Source organism: Loxodonta africana, chromosome 10 (genome assembly GCF_030014295.1).
Source record: "Loxodonta africana isolate mLoxAfr1 chromosome 10, mLoxAfr1.hap2, whole genome shotgun sequence".
In the NCBI taxonomy this organism is placed as follows: domain Eukaryota; kingdom Metazoa; phylum Chordata; class Mammalia; order Proboscidea; family Elephantidae; genus Loxodonta; species Loxodonta africana.
The window spans coordinates 31,299,352-31,324,018 of NC_087351.1; the positions used below are offsets into that span (position 1 = coordinate 31,299,352).

Consider the following 24,667-nt stretch of genomic DNA (forward strand, 5'->3'; position numbering starts at 1 on the left):
TTATGATCCTTTTTATTTCAGTTGGGTCTGTTGTAATGTCCCCCATTTCATTTCTTATTTGGGTTATTTGTATCCTTTTGTGTTTTTCTTTTGTCAGTTTGGCCAGTGGTTTGTTGATTTTGTTGAGCCTTTCAAGGAACGAACCTTTTGCTTTGTTGATTCTTTCTATTGTTTTTTCTATTCTCTATTTCGTTTATTTCTCCTCTATCTTTACCATTTCCTTTCTTTTTTTTTTAATAATTTTTATTGAGCTTTAAGTGAACGTTTACAAATCAAGTCAGTCTGTCACATATAAGCTTATATATACCTTACTCCATACTCCCACTTACTCTCTCCCAATGAGTCAGCCCTTCCAGTCTCTCCTTTCGTGACAATTTTGCCAGTTTCTAACCCTCTCTACCCTCCTATCTCCCCTCCAGACAGGAGATGCCCACACAGTCTCAAGTGTCCACCTGATACAAGTAGCTCACTCTTCATCAGCATCTCTCTCCTACCCATTGTCCGGTCCCTTCCATGTCTGATGAGTTGTCTTTGGGAATGGTTCCTGTCCTGTGCCAACAGAAGGGTTTGGGGACCATGACCGCCGGGATTCCTCTAGTCTCAGTCAGACCATTAAGTCTGGTCTCTTTATGAGAATTTGGGGTCTGCATCCCACTATTCTCCTGCTCTCTCAGAGGTTCTCTGTTGTGCTCCCTGTCAGGGCAGTCATCGGTTGTGGCTGGGCACCATCTAGTTCTTCTGGTCTCAGGATGATGTAAGTCTCCGATTCATGTGGCTCTTTCTGTCTCTTGGGCTCATAGTTATTGTGTGACCTTGGTATTCTTCATTCTCTTTTGATCCAGGTGGGTTGAGACAAAATGATGCATCTTAGATGGCCGCTTGTTAGCATTTAAGACCCCAGATGCCACATTTCAAAGTGGGATGCAGAATGTTTTCATAATAGTATTATTTTGCCAATTGACTTAGAAGTTCCCTTAAGCCATAGTCCCCAAAGCCTCGCCCTTGCTCCACTGACCTTTGAAGCATTCAGTTTATCCCAGAAACTTCTTTGCTTTTGGTCCAGTCCAGTTGAGCTGACCTTTCATGTATTGAGTATTGTCCTTCCCTTCACCTAAAGTAGTTCTTATCTACTAACTAATCAGTAAATAACCCTCTCCCACCCTCCCTCCCTCCCCACCCTCGTAACCACAAAAGTATGTGTTCTTCTCAGTTTATACTATTTCTCAAGATCTTATAATAGTGGTCTTATACAATATTTGTCCTTTTACCCCTGACTAATTTCCCTCAGCGTAATGCCTTCCAGGTTCCTCCATGTTATGAAATGTTTCACAGATTCCTCACTGTTCTTTATCGATGCGTAGTATTCCATTGTGTGAATATAGCACAATTTATTTAACCATTCATCTATTGATGGACACCTTGGTTGCTTCAGGTTTTTGCTATTGTAAACAGAGCTGCAATAAACATGGGTGTGCATATATCTGTTTGTGTCAAGGCTCTTATTTCTCTAGGGTATATTCCGAGGAGTGGGATTTCTGGGTTGTATGGTAGTTCTAACTTTTTAAGGAAACACCAGATAGATTTCCAAAGTGATTGTACCATTTTACATTCCCACCAGCAGTGTATAAGAGTTCCAATCTCTCCACAGCCTCTCCAACATTTATTATTTTGTGTTTTTTGGCTTAATGCCAGCCTTGTTGGAGTGAGATGGAATCTCATTGTAGTTTTAATTTGCATTTCTCTAATGGCTAATGATTGGAGCATTTTCTCATGTATCTGTTAGCTGCCTGAATATCTCCTTTAGTGAAGTGCGTGTTCATATCCTTTGCCCACTTCTTGATTGGGTTGTTTCTCTTTTTGTGGTTGAGTTTTAACAGAATCATATAGATTTTAGAGATCAGGTGCTGATTGGAGATGTCATAGCTGAAAATTCTTTCCCAGTCTGTAGGTGGTCTTTTTACTCTTTGGTGAATTCTTTAGATGAGCATAGGTGTTTGATTTTTAGGAGCTCCCAGTTATCTGGTTTCTCTTCATCATTTTTGGTAATGTTTTGTATTCTGGTTATGCCTTGTATTAGGGCTCCTAACGTTGTCCCTATTTTTTCTTCCATGATCTTTATCATTTTAGTCTTTATGTTTAGGTCTTTGATCCACTTGGAGTTAGTTTTTGTGCATGGTGTGAGGTATGGGTCCTGTTTCATTTTTTTGCAAATGGATACCCAGTTATGCCGGCATCATTTATTAAAAAGACTATCTTTTCCCCAATACCATTTCCTTTCTTCTGGTGGCTGTGGGATTTTTTTTTTTTTTTTTTTTTTTTTGCCATTGTCTTTCTATTTGTTCAAGCTTTGTTAGCTAATCTTTTGATTTGTCCCTTTTTTTTCGGTGTGTGCGTCTGTTGCCATAAATTGACCTCTGAGGACTGCCTTTGCTATTTCTCAAAGGTTTTGGCATGATGTGTTTTCATTCTTATTTGACTCTAGGAATTTTTTGATTCCATCTCTGATTTCTTCTACTACCCAGTGATTTTTAGCAGAGTGTTATTCAGTTTCCATATAATTGATTTTTTTTCCTTGCTCTTCCTGTTGTTAATTTCTACCTTGATTTCGTCGTTGTCAGAGAAGATACTTTGTATTATCTCATTGTTTTGGATTTTGTTGAGGGTTGCTCTGTGGCCTAAGATGTGGTCTATTTTGGAGAACGTTCCACATGCATTGGGAAAGAATGTGCACTTTGCAGCTGTTGAGTGGAGTGTTCTGCATATATCTATGGGGTCGAGTTGGCTGCTTGTGCTCTTTAGCTCCTCTGTATCTTTGTTGAGTTTCTTTCTAAATGTTCTGTCCTTTACTGAGAGTGGTGTGTTGAAGTCTCCTACTCTTATTGTGGAACTGTCAAGTTCTCTTTTCAGTGCTGTTAGAGTTTGTTTTCTGTATTTTGCAGCCCTGCCATTTAGTGCGTAGATGTTTGTTATGGTTAAGACTTCATGATAGATCGTTCCTTCAATCATTACATGGTGCCTTTCTTTGTCTTTTATGGTGGATTTTGTTGTAAAGTCTATTTTATCTGAGATTAATACTGCAACTCCTGCTCTTTTTTGGTAGCTGTTTGCTTGATGTATTTTTTTCCATCCTTTGATTTGTAATAAATTTACATCTTTGTTTCTAAGGTGTGTCTCTTGTAGATAGCATATTGATGGATCCTGTTTTTTTCTTTTTTTAAATCCATTCTGTCACTCTCTGTCTCTTTATGGGTTCATTTAGGCCATTTACATTCAGTGTAATTATGATAGGTGTGAGTTTATTGGTATCATTTTGTAGAGCCTTTTTTTGTGCGGTGCTGACATTTTCTTTGTTCCTCTTACTCTCCTGTGCTGAATTCCTTTTGTCTGTGGATTTTTTTTTTTCATTTCTTTTGTTTTTGTAGATTTCATTTTTAAGGAGACTTTATGTTTTCTTCTTTATTTTGATGAGTAGGTTTGTTAACTTTCTTTGTGGTTAACTTGAAATTTACCTTTATTTTCCTAGGTTAGAACCAGTCTATTATTACTTGGTATTGCCTTGCCTTCCTCTCCATTAGAAAGTTCTATACCTACACCGTTTATTCGTTCTGAAGTTGTTGCCACTTGCAAATTAACCTCTCTGGTTCCCTGTTGTAATTCTTTTGGTTGTGGATAGTCATTGAGAGTTCATTTCCTGGGTTGGTATCTGGCTGGTACAATCTTGCATCCTAGATTCAGGCTGTGGTCTGATGTTGTTTGTTCTCAGGCAGAAGGGTTCCCTTTAATAATTCTTGTAAGTTTGGTTTGGCTTTACATGTTCCCTTAATTTCTGTTTATCTGGAAATATCCTAATTTCACCACCATATCTGAACAAAAGTTTTTTAGGATATGTTATTCTTGGTTGGCAATTTTTTTCTTTCAAGGTTTTATATATATCATCCCATTGCCTTCTTGCCTGTATGATTTCTGCCAGATAATCAGAGCTTAGTCTTGTTTCTCCTCTGTATATGACTTTTTGTTTTTCTAGAGCTGCTGTCAGAATTCTTTCTTTGTCTTTGGCTTTAGCAAGTGTGATTATGATATGCCTTGGTGATTTTCTTTTGGGGTCTATCCTATGTTGGTTCGTTAAGCTTCATGGATGGTCAGATGTTCATGTTTCGTGATACTATGGAAGTTTTCTGTCAGCAATTCTTCAATGATCCTCTCCATGGTTTCTGTTTTTCCCCTGTTCTGGAACTCCGATAACACTCAAATTTTTGCTTTTCATTGTATCCCACATAACTCTCAGGTTTTTCTCATTTTTCGTCTTTCCTTTTTCTGATTTTTCCTCAGAGTTGTATCCAGGTGTTTGTCTTTAATTTCACTGATGTTGTCTTCCATCATTTCAAATCTGCTCCTCAGTCCTTCTATGACACTGTCCATTTCTGAAATCTTGTTTTTTATCTTTTGGATTTATAATTGTTGTTTTTATATGATTTCTAGTTGTGAATTTATTTTGGGATTTTGTTCCTGTATTATTTTCCTGAATTTTTGCATTTTTTTGTCTGTATTTTCCATAAACTTGTCTATTTTTTCCTCATTTTTGTCTGGTTTTTGCTTCAACTCTTGGATAGTACTTAATACAAGAAGTTTGAATTCCCTTTCAGGCAGTTCTAGTGTCTTCTACTGGAAAATCATCTGGTGTTTTATTTTGGGAGCCTACTGCAACTATCTTTTCCTTTTTTAAAAATATGTTTTGATATTGTTTGTTGCCTTTGGGACATTCACTAGTTATTTTCTTCATTTATTGATTGTATATTTGTTTGTTTTGTCCTGCTTTTATATTTTATTTGGTTATGTGTGAGCAGGCAGGCCACGCAATCTTTGTTTTTTGCTTGTCTGTGGGCATGATACATTTCACCTCCTTGTCCAATGGGCAGGGCCAGTTGCTCACCTATGGTGTAGCAGAGCAGGTCCAGCTGAAGGTGAGGGGCTGGGCTGGGTTGTTTGTGGCACATACTAGGGCTGACAGGGTGGGCCGAGATTCAGTGTAGGGCAGGTTCTGGTAGGCCATGCCTATGCTGCTCAGGGTGTGATGTTCAGCACAAGGTGCAGATAGGCAGGAAGGAGGGGGGAGGTTGTGATGTGTGGAGGTAAGATAGGTACGGGAAACAGGAACCCAAAAAAAAAAAGTGTGTTAAGGGAAATTTCTGTTGGAGTGGAGAGATGAGAAATGGAGAAAAACAGAAAGAAAAAAAAAAGAAAAAGAGGAAAAGAAAAAAAAATAAAAATTAAAAAAAAAAAGAAAGTAAAGCAAAGCCCCCAGGGATCCCACCAGTGTGGCTGCAAAGACTGGGGAAGTGGCTCCCAGGCTGCACAGTACAGCCTGGCTAGAAAGGGTAGACATGTCACACAGCATCAGGAAAGGAAGGTAAGTATAGAGAGGCAGGAAAAGAAGGTAAGTACAGAGGGATGAGAAACTGAAAAATGAAGGATGAAAAAGAAAAAAAAAAAGAAAAAAAAAAAAGCAAAGCAAAGCCCCCAGGGATCCCTATGGTACAGCTGCAGAGACTGGGGAAGTGGCTCTCAGGCTGCGAAGTACAGCATGGCTAGAAGTGGTAGAGATGTCACACAGTGTCAGGAAAGGAAGGTAAGTATAGAGAGATGAGAAACTGAGAAATGAAGGAGGACAAAAAGGAAAAAGGAAATGCCCCCAGGGATCCCACTGCTGTGGCTGCAGAGATTGGGGAAGTAGCAGTACAGCCCAGACAGAAGTGGCTCCCAAGCCACAAAAAAAGAAAAAGAAAACAAAGAAAATAAAATAGAACAAAACAAAACAAAACAAAACAACAACAACAAACACAAACAAACAAAATATCCTGGGGACTCCACCAGCGTGGTGGCATGGGCCTGGGAAGCAGTTCCCCAGCAAAGCAGTGCTTCCCAGCCTTTCAAGAAGAAGCAAAGATGACACGTAGAGCCAGGGGTTCAAGGGAAAAGATGGAGAGGTCATGAGAGGCACAGAAGAAACCAAAAGAAGTGGGAAAAAGCGACACAAACAACAAACACTTGGCACTCAAGGAGCCGACCAGTGTGGGCAGGACAAATTCAAGTGGCTTGGGGCCAAAGCTGGTGCCTCCCGGCCAAGAGACTGTCACCTGCGCAAGCAGAGGAGGCCTAGCAGTGGGGGGTGGGGTGTGGCGAGGAATAAGGTTGGAGGGTACGAAAGCATTTATTACTGGTTACTGGTTGCTCCATTTCCTGCTGGGAGCTCTCTGAAGCTGCTTTCCTGTACTCCCTGTCCACTGATCTCTGATGTGGGTGGGGCAAATCCAAGTGGCATGGACCCTGCATTTCCCAGCCTGCTGAGCGACTGCAGCCAGCAAGGAAGTGGCAGAGGTAGAGCAGGGGGGATAAAGATGGGAGGTGGGAAAGCGTATATCACTGGTTACTGGGTGCTCTCTCTGCTCCTGGGAGCTCCATGGAGCTGCTTTCCTATACTCCTTGTCCGCTGATTTCCAACAGCAGTCCAAGACGGTGAATCAGTGCTGCGTTAGCTGATAGGGGACGTCCTCACGTATCTCCTCGCTCTCTGTTCTCTGTCAGTTTCTTATTCCATTCGGTGCTTGGCTGAATTCTTTATCTCTTCATTTTATGCTTAGGGTTCCAGGATTGACATTTGTCTCCGTTTTACTTAGGTTTTCGGGTTTTTGCTGTGAAGGGATGGCGTGGTGCTTTCATCTATAATGCCATCTTGGTTCCACCTCCTTTCAAACATTTTTAAATGTACAATTCAGTGACATAAATTACATCCATCATGTTGTACAACCATCACCACCATCCATTCTTTAATGTTTCAGAAACTCAGTACCCCTTCAGCAATAACTCCCCTTTTCCTTTTCTCCCCAGCTTCTGGTAATTACTAATAAATGTTTGTCTCTATTCATTTACCTGTTCTAGACATTTCATATTAGCTGGATCAGACAATATTTGTCCTTTTGGTTCTGACTCATTTCAGTCAGCATAATGTTTTCAGTGCCCTAGTATGTATCAAATTTCATCCCTCTTTATGGATGAATAATATTTCAATGTATCTACTTTTTAAACAAATGTTTACTTGAGAATTATCTCATTTTGATCTGTATTTTTATTATGCATCTACAGCTCATTTAATTTTATTTAATTGATTAAGATAACAGCCACAGGAACAGTTGTGCTATGCATTGGGAAAATAAGTGCTTTGGAAAATTTTTGGTTTACCAGCTATAGATTTAAGCTTTTTTAAAATCCATTAAATATTTTAAGAGATTAAGATACTTCATCAATAATATTTTAGTTTGAGGAGGCTGATATCTAGTGTGTTATTTGTTTTCTGAACAAAATGTTGAGAAATTGTGTGGGTTAGCTTTATCCAAGGGAGAATGATTAGTTTTCTGTCTCCTACATCAGTTAGGTGAACTTGTGAGCCACTCAGGGATGAGAAATCACAAACCCAAACTGTTGAATATCTGCTATGACTGAAAAATCTTTGCTTTATGGATAATGTGATTTCAATCATCTAATTAAAAATGCTGGGGAGTGAGGCAGAAGCATAACAAAATAAGTTTGGAGGTGCTAATGGGTGGAAACCAGAGACTTTGCACAAAATTTTTCCATATTTATTTGGCCTTGGCCAATTCAATAAAAGCTTGTCAAACTCACAAATCTAAACTGTCATGAAATACTAATTTGGATAGATTATCTTGGTGTCCTGATCAATTGCCCTATTTTTTTTAATGAGAAATTTCATATTGAGCTTTATTTTTTGGCTTGGAGACATTTGAAGAGGATTTATTGCGTTCTTTCTTCTGGATTGTTTGGTTTGGTTTGTGAAAGCACCAGTTTAAGAGAAAGTTTATTTCTTTAGCAGGCAAGGTGGAGTAAGCACTCTAGCTCCTCTTTGCATACCCACTGTGGTCTCAGGAAGTCTCCGAAGCCAGGCCTATTAAGATGCTCAGAGAACATATATAGTGTTCTCTTATAGCACCAGCTAGTAAGGTATAGCCAATCCAAACAACACTGAAGAACGTCCTCCCTCAAGACAACTATACCCATCTTATGAGGGATTGACCAATGTCACCTAGAGGCTCAAAAGCCCACTGGTTGTTTTTGGTATGCCAGCCTTCTGGATGTCTAGTGTGCCAGTTTTTGCTATCTTCTCTGTGACTTTACTTTCACTCTCTAGTCTTGGAAAAGCTGAAGTTGTTTATTTGTAGGAGACACCAAGGAACTGCTCTAAAGTGGTGTCTTACCTTAAACTGTTCTTGATACTGTTGTACTGATGATATAATGTGGCTACATAAAAGAGTAAAAGCGAGAAGAAAAAAAAAAAACTTTCTAAAATCTAAACGTTAGAACAGATTCTAAGTGTGAAGACTTCTCCAGTGGGGTACACATACTTTCAAATCTCACTTTTAGTCCCTGGGCCTATTATCATTCTCTTTAGGGCCAACTTCACCTCTTGATTCCGAAGAGTGTAGATAAGGGGATTGAGGAAAGGAGTGATGGCTGTTGGTAATAGGGCAGCTGCCCCATCCAGGGGGCTGTTGGTTTCAGGCCTCAGGTAGATGAAGGCACAGGGCACATAGCACACGGTGACCAAGGTTACGTGGGCTCCACAGGTTGAAAATGCCCGGCGCCGCCCATCAGCTGTGTGGATTCTCAGGATGGCCTGAATGATCTTTATGTAGGAAAGGAGGATCAGAGAGAAGGAACTGGCAACTACCACCCCAATGTCCACAAAAGTCACCAGCTCATTGACTGTTGTATCTGCACAGGCCAGTCTTAACACAGCAGGGATGTCACAGAAGAAGTAATCTACCTGGTTGGGCCCACAGTAGGGCAGGCGGAAGGTTAGGATGGCCTGGAGAGCCCCATGAATTGACCCTGCCACCCAAGCTCCAGCCACAAGCAAAGCGCTCAGCTTAGCAGTCATGAGCACAGGGTAGTGGAGGGGCCGGCATATGGCCAAGTACCTGTCATAGGCCATCAGCGTGTAGAGGAAGCACTGGGTGCTGCCCAGGAAGTGATAGAAATAGAGTTGAGCCACACAGCCACCAAACAGGATGGGTTTGATGCCTACAGTGAAGTTCATCATAAGACGAGGGACAATGATGGAGGAGATGCCCATGTCAATGATAGAGAGAACACCAAGAAAGATGTACATGGGGTGGGCATGGAGCTGAGGGTCCGCCCAGACGGTGATTAGAATAAGCAGGTTCCCCAGCTGAGTCAGGATGTAGATGAGCAAAAAGAACACAAAAAGAAATGTTCTTAGCCTGATTGGGTAGGGAATTCCTGTCAGGATGAACTCAGTCAACAGTGTGCTGTTGACTCTTTCCATCCCCTGGAGTGATCTTTCCTAGAGAATGGACAACAGAGGAGTTAGCATGGAAGTGAGAGGAAAGTGAGGAGGAACTAGAGAAAGAGATTGTGAATATCTGGGTGAGTGGCGGAGAAGTTTTTCTCTTAGGTGAAGAGATGAAAGTAGGGAGAAGCTATGAACTATAGCAGGGGTTGCCCTGTTTTTGTAAAGAAAGTGTTATTCACACACAGCCATGCTCATAATATTTTGAGTCAAATTTTTTTCTATCAGTAAGAGAAGATAAATACTCTAAATATTCTTATACCTTAGGCAAATGTCTTTCCAAATTTCAAAATAAAAATAAAATTTTTATAAATCAATCAGATTAGAATTGTACTGAAAAGAAAAATATCTGAAGAACTTCCATAATGAATCTTTATGCACAGTAAAAGTGCTCCCCAGTTTATCTTTTTTCACCAATCTGAGTTTTCCCCTGGCAGTTGTACGTAATTCTGAGAGAAGGATCCTTTTCCCTTTGTCCATCTGGACCTGGCAGGACATGGACACTGATGGTAGTTACAGTGGCTGTCTTTTCCAGGCAGAGACAGCCCCCAGAAGATGATGGTTTGATTTGGGGTGGTTTAATGGGGTTGTCCTACAGGACTCATAACAACCCTATAGGACAGAGTAGAACTGCCCCATAGGGTTTCCAAGGAGTGACTAGTGGATTTGAATTGCTGACTTTTTTTTGCTGACCCTATAGTGTTGGTATGGGTAGGAATCAATCAATGGCAACAGGTTTGGTTTTGGTTTGAAACGGGGTTGCCCTGGTGGGGCAGTGGTTAAGAGCTCAGCTGCTAACCAAAAGGTTGGCAGTTCGAATCCACTAGTTGCTCCTTGGAAACCCTATGGGGAAGTTCTACTCTGTCCTACGGGATTGCTATGAGTCGGAATTGACTCAATGGCAACGGTTTTTTTGTTTTGGTTTTAATGGGGCTGCAGAGGAAGGTAGAGAACGGGAATAAAGCAGAATTCCAGAAGGTGGCAACTCTGTAGGAACATGTTTACAGAAGGACTCAATCACTCTTGAGAGAGAGAGTGATTTTAGAAAAAATCTGGGACCAGCCTAGAAGAAACCAAGAGTCTTGACTACTTCTCCCTTTAACTCACCTGGCCTGCTAATCACTTGAAACTGTGGCATCTTAAGGTATTTAAGTTGAGGAGTGACGCAAACTTCGATTCAGCAATTTAAAAACCATTTTAAGTATCCACACCTTAGATGATTTTATATATATGCACCATAAAACTTCCTCTTTTAAATAGTGTTTAGTATTGCTAAGACCATTTTATAAAATAGTCAGAATTTAATTAAAAAAATATGATGAAAGAAAATAAGAACCCAGTGACACTACTTATCAAGTCAACGTTTTAAACAGCAAATAATGAGGTTCAGGGGCTTTGGCCTGGAAATTCAAGGAAGAAGCTCCTGAGGTTGGAAAGAAAGAGGGCCACACTAAGAAGCAAGGTAAGGGAGAGATGTGACCCTCTTTACAGAGTTACGTAGAATCTGTAGGATGAACTCTTTGCCCTCTTCATCAGGAGGCCAACTCACAGCCCTTCGCAGGCAGCATCTCTTCTCATTAAAAAAGAAAAAAAAATTAGATATTCCAGAGGGGATTTGGCCTTTTTCTGGCATCTCTACTTTGAGTTAGGGTTTTGGATAGGGCACCTTTGGTTTGGGCCATCTCCATTCGGAGCAAATACGAATTGCTAAGGCTAAGGGATGAGGAATGAACCAGTATTGAGTTCACTCTTGTTTGCTTTTGGGACGAGACCCAGAACTTAGTGCTTTAGGCCCTGATAGGTAGTCTGAGCAGAGAGACAGAGCAAGGACAGAGTTTGGGTACAGTGAGAGGTAGAACTCGTGTTTTATTGTTTTGATTATCTGTCCTTCTACCTTAAGTTAAAAAAAAAAAAAAGAGCTTGCATAAGAAAAGTTACTTGAAATGGAAGGTCTTCCAGCCTTCACGTAAGTGGACTGAGTGTGATCATGACTGGGGAAAATAAGAGTTAAGGAATCTTGCAAAGTAGTGCTGAATCTGACACATCATTTACATCACTTTATAAAAACCAGTTGCCATTTTGTTGATTCCAACTCAAGGAGACCCCATGTGTGTCAGAGTAGAACTTTGCTCCATAGGGTTTTCGATGGTTGATTTTTTTAGGAAATAGTCTCTGGGTGGACTTGAACCTCCAACCTTTCCATTTGTAGTCAACTGCGTTAACTCGATCACCACCCAGGGACTGCATTACCTCCCCCAAATAGAGAAAATAAATGTTAAACTTTTAAAATGCCTTTTCTCAATTCGAATCTGGAGAAAAGCCAGTTTAAGCCAAAATTAATATACAAAAAAAAAAAAAAAAAAAATTTTTTTTTTTTTTTTAACATATTAGCTCTCTGTGTAGGGGTGATGTGTGGAGAAGAGGCAGACTAGATAATGTTTTTGACAGAATTGCTAAAACTTCTAAAGTCTGAAAATTAAGCCTTTCCTCCTATTGTGAATTGATCTTGCTTTAGGGATGATTTTCTTTCTTGGACTTACCTGGACACACCAACAAAATCTTGGAGGAAGCTGGTCTGTTTTCAGGTGGAATGGACCAGCAGGTAAGGAAAGCATCCTTCAGAGCATCCCACTGGCTTGCGATGATGGGTTACTGGATCTCTGCTTTGGGTGGATTTAAAATCTTCCAGGGATCAGCCCATTGACTGTTTTAGGAATCTGTGAGACCCCCTGTTCCTTGGAGGCTGTTTATAGAGTGTGACTTCTCTTACATTATTAGCTAGATCTCCTTCACCCAGTTTTTTAAAACACTGTCAAGAGATTTGAAGAAAATGATTTGACTCTTGGGAGCTATACCCTGAAACATTTCCCCTATGAGGACTACATTTCCCTAGATCCTCATTATTTTTTGTTTTGGCAGCAAGCAGGAATCATTACATAGCTAGAATGTCAGCTGAAAAGGATACTCTACTCTGTTTAATGGCCTCTAATTTCTGTGATTCTTTTTTTTTTTGAAGTATTGTGGGGGCACACATTTACATTACTCAGAAATGCATTGAAAATGCACTTAATTTTCAATAACTGAGCTAATCTTATCTTACACATTCCGATTTCTCTGGAGATTAAAAGGAAAAAAAATCCCCTAAATTCAGGTCAGTGTAGTAAATTTAGTCATCTCCAGTTTAAAAAGTCTTTGATAATTCCATTGTTTTTATGATAGTAGGGAAAAAGGATACCTTCAATTGTTGGAGTGTTTCTTGGATACTTGCTCTTCTTTTTGGGGGGCCTGTCAGGTCCAGTATGTTCCTTGAACCATACAGGTGAGGATGGCCCATTCTGGGCTTTTGGGGGTGACTTATGCATCACTGGAATCAGTTGTGAGATGGAGTTGGGTTGTACTGGCTGATTGTTAAATTTTCAGGTATTTTGTGAACTGTTTGCTAAACTTGCAATTAAATTTAGATATAATTAAATATAAAAAAAATATATGTTCAATTAAAGAAATTATGTTAAAACATTCAAAACTCATTATTTTCTAATTACTATGTTTTAGTAATATCTATATTCTTCAGGTTATTCACATCTCTCATATCTTTATGGTGGAAATACTATGTAGTGGTGTGCTACTAAGCATTTATTGCCAGCTGCATATACAGCGATGTCATGTTGGAGCTTGCCCATTGAATCAGCAGCCAAGAAACCGAACGATGTATTCCATTGAACAAATCTGCTGCAAAAGACCTCTTTAAGGTGTTAAAAAGCAAAATGTCACTTTAATGACTAAGAGGCACTTGACCCAAGCCATGGTATTTTCAATCACCTCATATACATAGTAAAGCTGGACAATGACTAAAGACCGAACCAAGGTGACAGTTAAGATTGTGTGTCAACTTGGCGGGGCTGTGATTTCCAGTGTTTTGGCAGTTGCATAACGTTGTGATCACTTCCCTATTGTAATTTGATATGTGATCATCACCATGATAGAATCTGGTGGGTGGTACTGGTGGGGGTGGGGACTGTGGCGGCTCACTGCCCCTTCAGCCTTCATCTCTCTGCCCTCTGCAGCCTACTTCCCTCCTGCTCACCTTGCCAATGTTTTTGTCTTGTTCTGAATTCAGCAGCTACCTCTTGTTGTCTGACCTCCAGTTCTTGGGACTTGAGCTAGCAGCTTACTTATCGATCTTGGGATTTGTCAATCTTCATAGCCTGTGAGCAAGAGTCCTGCTTCCTGACCTGCTGAGCTTGGGTTTGCCAGCCCCTGCAGCTACGTGAATCAGGAGAAACCTTGTGGTCTTTCTTGCAAATCTTCGGATTCGTTGACCTTCACAGCCTGTGAGCAGGAGCCCTGCTCACCAAACTGCAGATCTTGGGTTTGCCAGCTTCTGTTGCTGTGTGAATTGGGAGAGGCCTCTATCCTGAACGATGGACTTGGGATATTCCAGACTCTACAACAAGTGAGCTGTTTCCTTGCTATAAATCTGTCTATATTTATACGCTTTTCCGGTTTTGCTTCTCTAGAGGGCCCAGCCTAAGACACTGAAGAAGAATTGATGCATTTGAATTATACTTTTGGCCAAGAATATTGAATATACCATGGAATGAACAAATCTGTCTTGGAGGAAGTATAGCCAGAATGTGCTTTAGAAGCGAGGAGACGAGACTTCATTTCACTTACTTTGGACATGTTATCAGGAGGGACCAATCTCTGGAGAAGGGTATCATGCTTGGTAAAGTAGAGGGTCAGTGAAAAAGAGGAAGACCTTCAACAAGATGGATTGATAAAGTGGCTGCAGCAATGGGCTCAAACACAGCAACGATTGTGAGGATGGTGCAAGACCTGACAGCATTTTGTCCTGTTATACTTAGGGTTGCTGTAAGTCGGAACCAACTCGATGGCACCTAAAAACAGCAAGAGTATTTACACCACAAAAATTGGCACAGACTACACAACAGAATTTTCTTTTGAGAGCCAGTTGTTAAACATTTACTAGCACACCATTGGCCAGGATCCATACTTTGGGTTGTTGGCCTCTGGTCTGGAAGTCACTGCATGCTGTGGTAACTTCATTTTTACTCCAGCCTTTCACTAATGCCCTAACATTCCCAATCCTCCTGTCTTCCCCTACTAAATATATAGGCAGCTCTGATGTCCTTATTCAGCTCATGTAGCCCCTGGAAAATGAAGTCCCTTGCACTGTGAATTGATGGCCAGAGTTATCCTAAAGCTCTGCAGCCTCTCTATACCATACTCAGAGAAACAGACCACTATCTCTAGGCACCTTTGGTTTTCCCACACTCCATAAGGTTCCCACTTGCCCTGAGGTTCGATCTCAAGTAGGGGAAACCATGAACCCTGGCATCTCACGTCCTCCGTCTACCTATGTTTCCCTCCACAATCCTCCCCAATTTGTAGAAATGAGGTTTTACTGCTTTCACGTAATTCTGTGTGCAATCTTCTGTGATCAAGCCTATCAAGCCTGGCTTGTTGTGTTACAGTGAGAGAAAAGTAATTTAGAAAATCTTTTACTATCTTGACAAATTCTGACTATCGAGCCAGTAGTCTTGTTGTAGCCATGAAAATCTATTTTGGCCAACTGAAATTGAATAGTAATTTTTTTCTTCTGTAATAGTGATATCCTTATCTTCCCTTACTCCACTCCCTTTTCCTGTCAGATTGATAATTTATGTGAGTAGGGATAAAGTCCTGTTCATGAACATACAAACAGAAGAGCACATTGAGATTCGTAAAAATATTACTTCTTCACAGAGGTATAAAGAAAGCAAGAGGGATGTTTTTTTCCTAAGCCTGGGAGGAATGTAAGCACCTGATGTGTCTCACCTCAATTTGTGTATGAAATAAGGTGGCAGCCTTAATATTTGAATTAAATTTCAGCAGTCTCCATGTGGCTATTGTGAAAATATTCTTGTTCCTACCCCTCTACCCCTCCTGTGTTAAGTTCAAGGGGCTTATTCGTTCCAAGAAGTCAGTACAGATGCAATGCTGTCTATACCAAAACAAAACAAAAGCAAAAACAAAAACCAAACCCACTGCCGTAGAGTCAATTCTGACTCAGCAATGCTATAAGACCCAGTAATACTGCTCTATAAGGTTTCCAAGGCTGTAAATCTTGCAGTGCTGTCTAGGAGAGAAAAATATGAAAACTTGTCCACCCAATCAAAAACTTTGGAAATTCTCTGGTCTTTGGCCACATCATGTCACTGGTGGCCTAGAAATTTTTTGCCATCCTTGTCTGCCTCAGGGAACCTTTGATTGCTAAGGGCAAGGTTGGTGGTTGGAACTCACCCAGAGGCACCTTGGAAGAAAGTTCTGGACATCTGCTCCTGAAAGTTCACAGCCTTGAAAACCCTATGGAGCACAGTTCTACTCTGTAGTCATGGGATCACTATGAGCTGGGATAAACTTGATGGCAACTGGTTGGTTTACTTGTCTGCCTCAGGGTCAGGGTCACACATCTCTTCCATTTCTTGAGTCACCACCTCTTCTGGTGTAGGAGTATGTGAACAAAAACACGGAGGACTGAACCTGGCATGTGTTGGGGAAAGGCAAGCAGTTCAGAATATCTGCAGCATAGGTTGTGAGGGGAGTTAAAATGAGATACAGATGGGAGTGAGATTATATGGGGACTCACATGTTAGATAAATAATCTATAGGCGCTGAGGAACTCCCAAAGCCTTTAAGCAGGAGAATGTCATAGTCAGTTGGAATCATAGGATGATGACCGTAGCAGTTGGTGTAAAGAAATAGACAAGAATTGAGATAGACCATGACAGACAAATTGATACTTGTCCAAGTCCCTTCCGATCCCTTAGCACTGTTTCTGTAAGCCCTTGGGCGTGCTTCCAATGATCAACACCTTTTATTCTTCTTGGTGGTGGGAGGGATCTCTTTGCCTGCAGAAGCAGCAAGTCAAAAATGTCTGAAGCTCAGTGTGAGGCAATGGTCACTGCCAGTGAGGAAAGAAAGAGATGTCTTGGATGTTTGTGGACAGAGAAAGCACACAGTGATGCAGATAGGATCCCCAAGTTGGGAGTCACTGGGACAGATGTGGAGTCCCTGGGTGGCACAAATGGTTAAGTACTCAGCTACTAGCTGAAAGGTTGTTGGTTTGAAACCATCAAGATGCACCTAGGAAGACAGGTCTGGCGATCTGCTTCTGAAAGGTGACATCTTCGGAAACGCTATGAGTCCTTTTCAGCTGTATCAAATTCAAAAGGTGACCAGCGAGGGATGGGTGGACTTGAGAAATTCTAGTATTTCCTGACTATATTCCTGCTTACACCTCTAATTTTGAACTGTTGGTTAGAGTAATGTAGCAGTGGACTCCGAGACTGAATCCCAATATTTCTGAATTATTGATTGCTAGAAGGAGGGCGAAGGAGGGGGACAAACTGCACTCTCTCTTTCACCTCCTTACCTTCTTTCCTCCTCCTCCTTATTTGTACTTCCAATATCCTGTGGCCCTAGGGGTAGGAGATATAATTTGCCTTTGGAGAAAACTCTATTCTGGAAAGGATCCCTTGGTGTAAACTTTCTTTTTATACATTAGTAAGTCATATATGTCTTAATTTATCTTCTGGAGGCTCTGAAATTTGTGTAGTAAATGCAAACGCCTCAGCCTGAGACATTAAAATTCCATCTAATTCTGTCAAATCTGCCCTCATTTTATATTTCTCTGAGGGATTATTTTGATATTATTTAACTTTGGTCGGATCTATCCAGCATGTTGGAGAAGGTGTGTGGTCTGTGGACTTAGTAAAGAAAAGATGAAGGAGAACCTTTTTTCTGTAGAACAGAAGAGGTGGAAGGTGGGAGTGGGAAAGGAGATGGCTAGTGGGGAATTCCCATAAAAGTACTAGATGATGGACATGAAGAAACTAATATCCAATTTAAAGATTTTCTTTTTCTGCATTATAATTTTTGTGTGCTATCCCAAAATGATTGAAGTTTGTCGGTCATAAACAAACAAACAAAAAACAAAACGAACTAAATCACTTGCCATCAAGTCGATTCCGACTCATGGTGCCCTTATGTGTTGCAGAGTAGAGTTTTCAAGGTTGTGACCTTTTGGAAGCAGATTGCCCTGCCTTACTTCTGAGAACCTCTTGTTGAGTTCCAATAGCCGTTCTTTCAGTTGGTACTTGAATGGTTAACCATTCGTGCCAGCTGGGGACTCCCGTTAAACATTATAGCCTATATATTCTGTGAAAAGGTAAATGAACAATTTCCTCCCTGTGTGTGAACTCCTTTTTCTCTATATCTTAGCACATATATTTATTTCTACATATATTTTCCTTAGCTTTTTAGATATTTGAGTTCTTCAATCAGCTAATTTGAGTAATTTCTTTTGGGATAAATAGAATAAGAGGGACTTGGTAATAGGGACTGGGAAAGAAGGTAATTAGTATGGCCTTCAGTCAAAAAATACTATTTTATTGAATACCTACTATATGTTAAACATTATTTTATTTAAACATTAATTTTCACTAAACATTTATTTTCTGGGGCACATTACTGAACAAAGGATTCCTGAACTCCTGTCGCTTACATTCTAGCGAAGAGAGAAAAAGAGTAGACTTTTTCACAAATGTGTCTTTGAAGGCATAGGGGAAATAAACTTGATCCTCAGAACTAAAATTCATTGTCTTTAAGAAGAGAGCTAAGATGTATGCAAGCAATATAAAGTAACCATGAGCTGGGGAAGGGCTATACAACATTCTATAATGGGGAGGATACAAGACTGCCAGTTTTCCAAAGAAACTCGATCTTTTGAATTACTCAAATGTACCTCAGTTCATAATGGGACTCTAAGAGATACAATCAGAAAGACGCTGAACATTTGAATGTAGAATTTAGCACTGACCCTTAACTTGTGTATTATCAGTAAAAATCAGTAGTAAAAATTCAAGTGCCTCATTGAAACTGTGAGGGGGATAGAGTGTAAAAAACTTCTAGCAAGTAGTGAATGGTAAACAGAAATGAAATGTACTGTAGTAAGTATCTTACACACGTGGAGATACGTAAGTTGTTGATATTTATTCAGTATGCTGTCCTTATATTTAATTTAGTGACTATAAAGAGTATCCATAATGACATTTATAGGTTCATTCTGACTTGTTTTATACCTATTTTCCTCTGAAATTTTAAGTTTCTAAGCCACACATTTTTCTATCACAGAGAGTTTCAAGGAAGACCATCTTGAAGATTTTTTCATACTTTTTTTCACTGCCAGCAGGACTTGTCTATTCTATTTGGCCCGGCAACTTCTTCCATTTACACTTGGAAGAAGGTAGGATGCTAGAGGTTGGAGAAAGCCATTACCAGAAGATATGAGTCAAAGTTTTTAGAGTTACTGGAGCCCTGATGGCGTAGTGGTTAACAGCTCAGCTGCTAACTGAAATGTCGGCAGTTCAAATCCACCAGCTGCTCCTTGGAAACCCTATGGGGCAGTTCTACTCTGTCCTAAAGAGTCGCTATGAGTCAGAACCGACTCAAAGGCCATGGGTTTTGGTGGGTCAAACTGGGAACTCAGCTCAGCCATGTTCAAAGACCAGTGGCTAAGTATATGCATTGGGAGTTAGATACTTCTAGGTTTAAATCTTGGCTACACAAGGCTTCAGATACAATCTCATGGAATAAAAGAAACAGGTTCTTAGGTTTGGACGGAATTTGTAGCGCATATAATTCAATTGTCTTCTATGATGTTTTAAGTAAATCTTCCTGAGCGCTGAATTTTGAGCCTCTCTTGGCCTTGTTTCTTTGAGTCACTGGGGATAAGCCCAGCTTCGGTGTCCTTTGACTTGAGACCTTTGGAAATTTCTGTACCCCTAAGTGTGGGCAAGAATAAAATATCCTATTATCCAGTTCTTTTCTAGTCCTGTGGTGTCTCTGAAGTTTCTAGAGTCGTGTCGATACTCAGATGCCTGGAGCACATTCTCACTGTGGCAGATAACCTCTTCTTTAGTTCTAGTTCCTAAGGAATGACAGAAGGAAATTCTCTTACGAAGATTATGCTCCATCTCAGGGATGGATTGTTCACCGTTACATGTGTAGCTCAGGAAAACATAGACATCAGTATGATTGCATATAAGTGTGCCATCCTTCTGGAGGAGAGGGCATAGGAGTTATGTGACCTTCTTCCTCCAGGTTCTCATAACTATTCTCTCCCTTTTCCTTTCTGGCTTAAGAGTGTTACTAAGACTCAGATTATTCTGCTGTTCCTTTCAGTTTCTCTACTCCCACATTTTTGTAAATATTATCTATGCAAGAAAACCCTCTTCAAATTTTCCTGTTTTGAGTGGGTCATCTATTTCTTTGTAGAACCTTGACTAATACAAGAAATCAGCACCATCGATGGGCCTTAAATGTCATTTGCATGTGTACCCAGGAGTGAAGGGCAGTGAAGAAGGCCAGTTGGAAGAACCATAAAGGCCAAAGCCTTCATTAAGAAGGGTTTTAGAAATTGGAGGACAAGATTTGACATCCTTCGAAAAGAAGTGCTTAAAGAATAAAAAAAAAAAATTTTTTTTTTTTAATAGACAGTATGAATTTGGATGGAATGTAAGGGTGTGCTCCTCACCACTGAGTTGAGGACTTGAGAATCGGAGGCCTATCATGCACACAGATGCTGAGCTTATTTTCTCAGATAACCCTTGAGGATGTGGCTGGACTTCACTAGTGTTGTTAAGAAGCTCTGTCTTTTTTCCTAAAGAAGAGGAATTTCAATTGCAGAGAGAAAATGAGAATAAAGCACACCTCTGATTGTGGCCTTTGAGCACAAGCAGGCACATCATTTTTCTATTTGGGATTTTTCTGACTCTCAGTTGAATGCTTCATGCCTTGATCTAACTGGTCCTCATGCCTGGAACTCATCAATTCACATATTTGACTCAACTTATTTTCTGAACTCTTTTTATGTATTTTGACTGTGACTTTATAGTGACTACCAATTATCTATTCTTTATTATTGAGTTTTATGTACATTATAATTTTCAACTGACCCATATCCACCCTGTCTTAGTCATCTAGTGCTGCTATAACAGAAATACTGCAAGTGGATGGCTTTAACAAAGAGAAATTTATTTCTTCACAGTAAAATAGGCTAAAAGTCAGCTCCAGGGGAAAGCTTTTTCTCTCTGTCGGCTTTCTCATCAATCTTCCCCTGGACTAGGAGCTTCTCTGCACAGGGATGCCATGTCCAAAGGGCGCGCTCTGCTCCCAGGGTTTCTTTCTTGGTGGTATGAGGCCCACCCCCCCCCCCCCCCCCGCTAGCTTCCCTTTCATCTCTTGAGAGATAAAAGGTCGTGCAGGCCACACCCCAGGGAAACTTCCTTTACATTGGATCAGGGATGTGGCCTGGTAAGGGTGTTACAATCTCACCCTAATCCTTTTCAACATAAAATTAAATCACAAAATGGAGGACAACCACAGACTGCTGGGAATCATGGCCTAACCAAGTTGATACACACATTTTTTGGGGGACATAATTCAATCCATGACATACCCATTGGCCATACATGAGCTTTTCCCTGGCTTGTCGTTCCCCTGGGTCAATTTCTGGCAATGGCTTTCTACAATCACATTCCAGTTTTGCCTCAGCTATTTCCTAGTTAGTCCCCTTAGCTGGGAGTTGATTTCTGTGAAACCACTTTGTCACTGAGTGTGAAAATGGTGGTGTCCTGAAGAAGCAAATGCAACATTTAATCAGTAATTATGCCATTCTGGGAATGGTACATACTTTTACTCAGGTGCTTTAGGGTCACTTGATCTCTTCTGCTGTATTTCACTATGAATTTCAGAGGGGATTAGGAAGAGTTTCAGAACTTCGTTTCCTAGGTATACACATACTTTGGAAAATAGTACTGATCATTTTGTGACTAGCAGTAGGCAGAACTGAAAGAAGAAAAAAGGTTTACACTTTAATGGTCTACACAACTTGCTTTGGAAATTGCAACCTAGGTTTGGGAACCTGACCTTCCAAGGGTGTGGGTTACCCATGATTTTCATCGGAATCGACTCAACGGCAATGGATTTGGTTTTTCTGGAACCAGGACTTGAATTGGAAAGTAAGATTTCTCTGAAGAGATTCCCTTGAGCAATTATTTTCTTTTTTAAAAAATTTTTATTGCATTTTAAGTGAAAGTTTACAAATCAAGTGAGTTTCTCATACAAAAATTTATATACACCTTGCTATGTAGTTTTTTTTTTTTTTATGTAGTGTTAGTTGCTCTCCCTCTAATGACACAGCACACTCCTTTTCTCCACCCTGTGTTTCCCGTGTCCGTTCATCTAGCTTCCGTCCCCCTCTGCCTTCTCATCTCCCCTCCACACAGGAGCTGCCCACATAGTCTCATGTGTCTGCTTGAGCCAAGTATCATTTTCTATCTTATAGTCCAGTCCAATCTGTGTCTGAAGAGTTGGCTTTGGGAATGGCTCCAGTCTTGGGCTAACAGAAGGTCTGGGGACCATGACCTCTGGGGTCCTTCCAGTCTCAGTCAGACCATTAAGTCTGATCTTTTTATGAGAATTTGAGGTCTGCATCCCACTGCTCTCCTGCTCCATCAGGGATTCTCTGTTGTGTTCCCTGTCAGGGCAATCATTGGTTGTGGCCAGGCACTATCTGGTTCTTCTGGTCTTAGGCTGATGTAGTCTCTGGTTTATGTGGCCCTTTCTGTCTCTTGGGCTCATATTGCCTTGTGTTTTTGGTGTTCTTCATTCTCCTTTTGAGCAATTATTTTCAATTGTCATTAGAATAATGTTTTAAAATTACCTATGCCCCGGTCCCAACTTAGATCAATTAATTCAGAATTTTTAATGGTACATCCTGGGCTTTAGTATTTAAATAAAAAGGTTCCCTAAATATTCTAAATGTGGTAAAGATGGAAAACTACAATCCAAAATAATAAGTTGGATTTAACCACCAGATTTGAAAAATAATCCAAACTTATTGTACAGGGGTCAAAAAGTGGCTGAGTATCCTTTCTGGGGTGCTGAGGCAAGTGAGGGGCGCTAGTTACTAATGTTGGTGTTCCTTCCTTTCATCTTAGGCAGTTCGTATACCTTGAACCTTCCGCTCTCCAGAAACAGGAGTGTGAAAATGGCAGGGCATCTGACCTCCTTGTCTAATTGCAGGGGGAGGAGAGATAATAATCACCAGCATCAGCCCAAGGCTGATTCCTATGAGGCAGAGGTCAGACATACCTTCATTCCCCAAACTTTTTTACCAATTCTGACACCAGCCATTCCTCCCACGGCACTCTCTGCTTTTCTGCTGAGTCCAATAATTTGTTGCAATGGCCATACAGAACTCACAGACCATACTCAGGATTATGAGGTTTATTAGGGAAGTAACACAGGTTACAATTCAGGGTCAGGATCGACTTGAAAGTAACAGGAACAACTCAAAATACAATTATTCAATCAGGACAAAATCTTCTCGGCCTGCTACTGCTGCCTGGTCCTGGTTGGGCCTTGCTGCTGCCACTGGGTCCTCAGTCTCGGCCTGGGCCCTGAATGCTCGGCCTCTGCCCCTGCTCAGTCCTGGCCCCTGCCTCTGTTCAGGCAAGTGTTACAAAGCTGTTTAGCCCACCAAAAGGTGCTTGAAGGCATTCCACTTCACCAGGAAGCCTTCTGCCTGAAGGCACTCAATTCTTTCACTCTGTGAGTCGGCACACCCACCGTAGCTGCCTCGTTCCATGGATGAGGAAGCCCATCACAATGTTTTGCCCCAGTTTTCTTGTTCTGCTGCTGCTGTTTCCTTGCCACACTTGCCATTGCTTCTCATCATCTCTGCTGTCTCTAGTGTTATAGCTCTCTCTGTCTCCTGGGCCTAGGAAGTTCTCAGCATAGGGACCCTGAGTCCAGAGGATACGCTCTGCTCTTGGCTTTTCCTGATGGCAGTGAGGTCCTTCCTAGCCTCTGAGATCTGTTCCCTTTAAGCCTAGTGGGATGGCAAAACTGACCAAATCCCCTGCAAGAGTTCCATGTACATTGTTTGCATAGTCCCATCCCTGCAAATGTTCCAGGCACCTTATTTGCATTATTAGCAGGCTATCCAATCCCCTTGGTGGGCCACAAGCACACCTTATTTGCATAGTCTCACCCAATCATTTTGTGAGAGTTACCAGACCACTGCTAGAAGGGCCATATAAAATAGTTCACTGCACCGCATGAGTATGAGGCTCAGTGTTAAACTGAGGCATGTGACTCCTATGTCCAGATTAAAGGGCAACTACAGAAAATACTATGGGGCATTTCTACTCTGTCGTGTAGGGTCACTGTGAGTCAGAATTGACTTAATGGCAACGGGCTAAGAGGTTAGGAAAAATCAAGGATTTTTCCTTCTTACTGTCCTCACCTTTATATTCCTTAGACAGCATCTTTAAATGAGCCAACTCTTTTTCAAGGCCATCATGATATTCTAATTGTAGTACACATTTTAATAAAAACACTGTTATGGATTGAATTGTGTCCCACCAAAAATATGCTGAGATTCAAAACTTTGGTACCTGTGAATCTGACCTTGTTTGAAAATAAGGTTTTTGGAGATATCAGTTATGTTAACATGAGGTTATACTGAAGTAGGGTGGGTTCTAGTCCAATATCGGTGGTGCCCTCATACAAAAGGAGAAATGACACAGACTAACACTGAGGAAAGAAGACCATGTGAACACAGAGTCAGAGATGGAATTTTGTTGCACCTGCAAGCCAAGGAATGCCCCAGCCCAAAAGGAATGCCAGGCACTATCAAAAGCTGGGAGAGACAAGAAAGGATCTTCCCCTAGAGACTTCAGAGAAAGCATGGCCTTTCTAGAACCCCAAATTTGGACTTCTTGCCTCCAGAACTGTGAGACAATGAATTTCTCTAATTTTAAGTCACCTGCTTTGTGGTACTTTGTTATGGCAGCCCTAGGAAACTAATACAGATTTAGGTACCAAGAGTGTGGTGCTGCTGTAACAAATATCTAAAAATGTGGAGGTGGCTTTAGATTTGAGTAATGGGCACAGGCTGAGATAGTTTTGAGGCACTTGATAGTAAAGGCCTAGATTGCCTTGAAGAGACTGTTGGTAGAATTATGGATGTTAGAAATAATTCTTATAAGGGCTCAGAAAGAAGTGAGGAGATCTGTATATAAAGCTTCTATCATCTTGGAGATATATGTATCATCATGAACAGAATGTTGCTAGAAATGTGGACATAAATATGCTTCTGGTGAAGCCTTAAAAGAAAATGACGAACATGTTATTGGACACTGGAGGAAAGTGATC

The 24,667-nt window shown here is 40.8% G+C and overlaps 1 protein-coding gene across 1 annotated transcript; it reads right to left on the bottom strand.

The window, feature by feature from the left end:
- Window positions 1-8,271: 8,271 nt before the first annotated feature.
- LOC100664412 (olfactory receptor 10G3) lies at window positions 8,272-9,558 on the bottom strand. The gene has a single exon (XM_003421583.3). It carries the CDS (start codon window positions 9,356-9,358, stop codon window positions 8,417-8,419), a length of 942 nt encoding a protein of 313 aa, XP_003421631.2. The 5' UTR covers window positions 9,359-9,558; the 3' UTR covers window positions 8,272-8,416.
- Between the last annotated feature and the right edge of the window lie 15,109 nt (window positions 9,559-24,667).

What these genes read in the sequence shown, in the direction of transcription:
- LOC100664412 (XM_003421583.3), bottom strand. Translation starts at nt 9,358, where the DNA reads ATGGAAAGAGTCAACAGCACACTGTTGACTGAGTTCATCCTGACAGGA.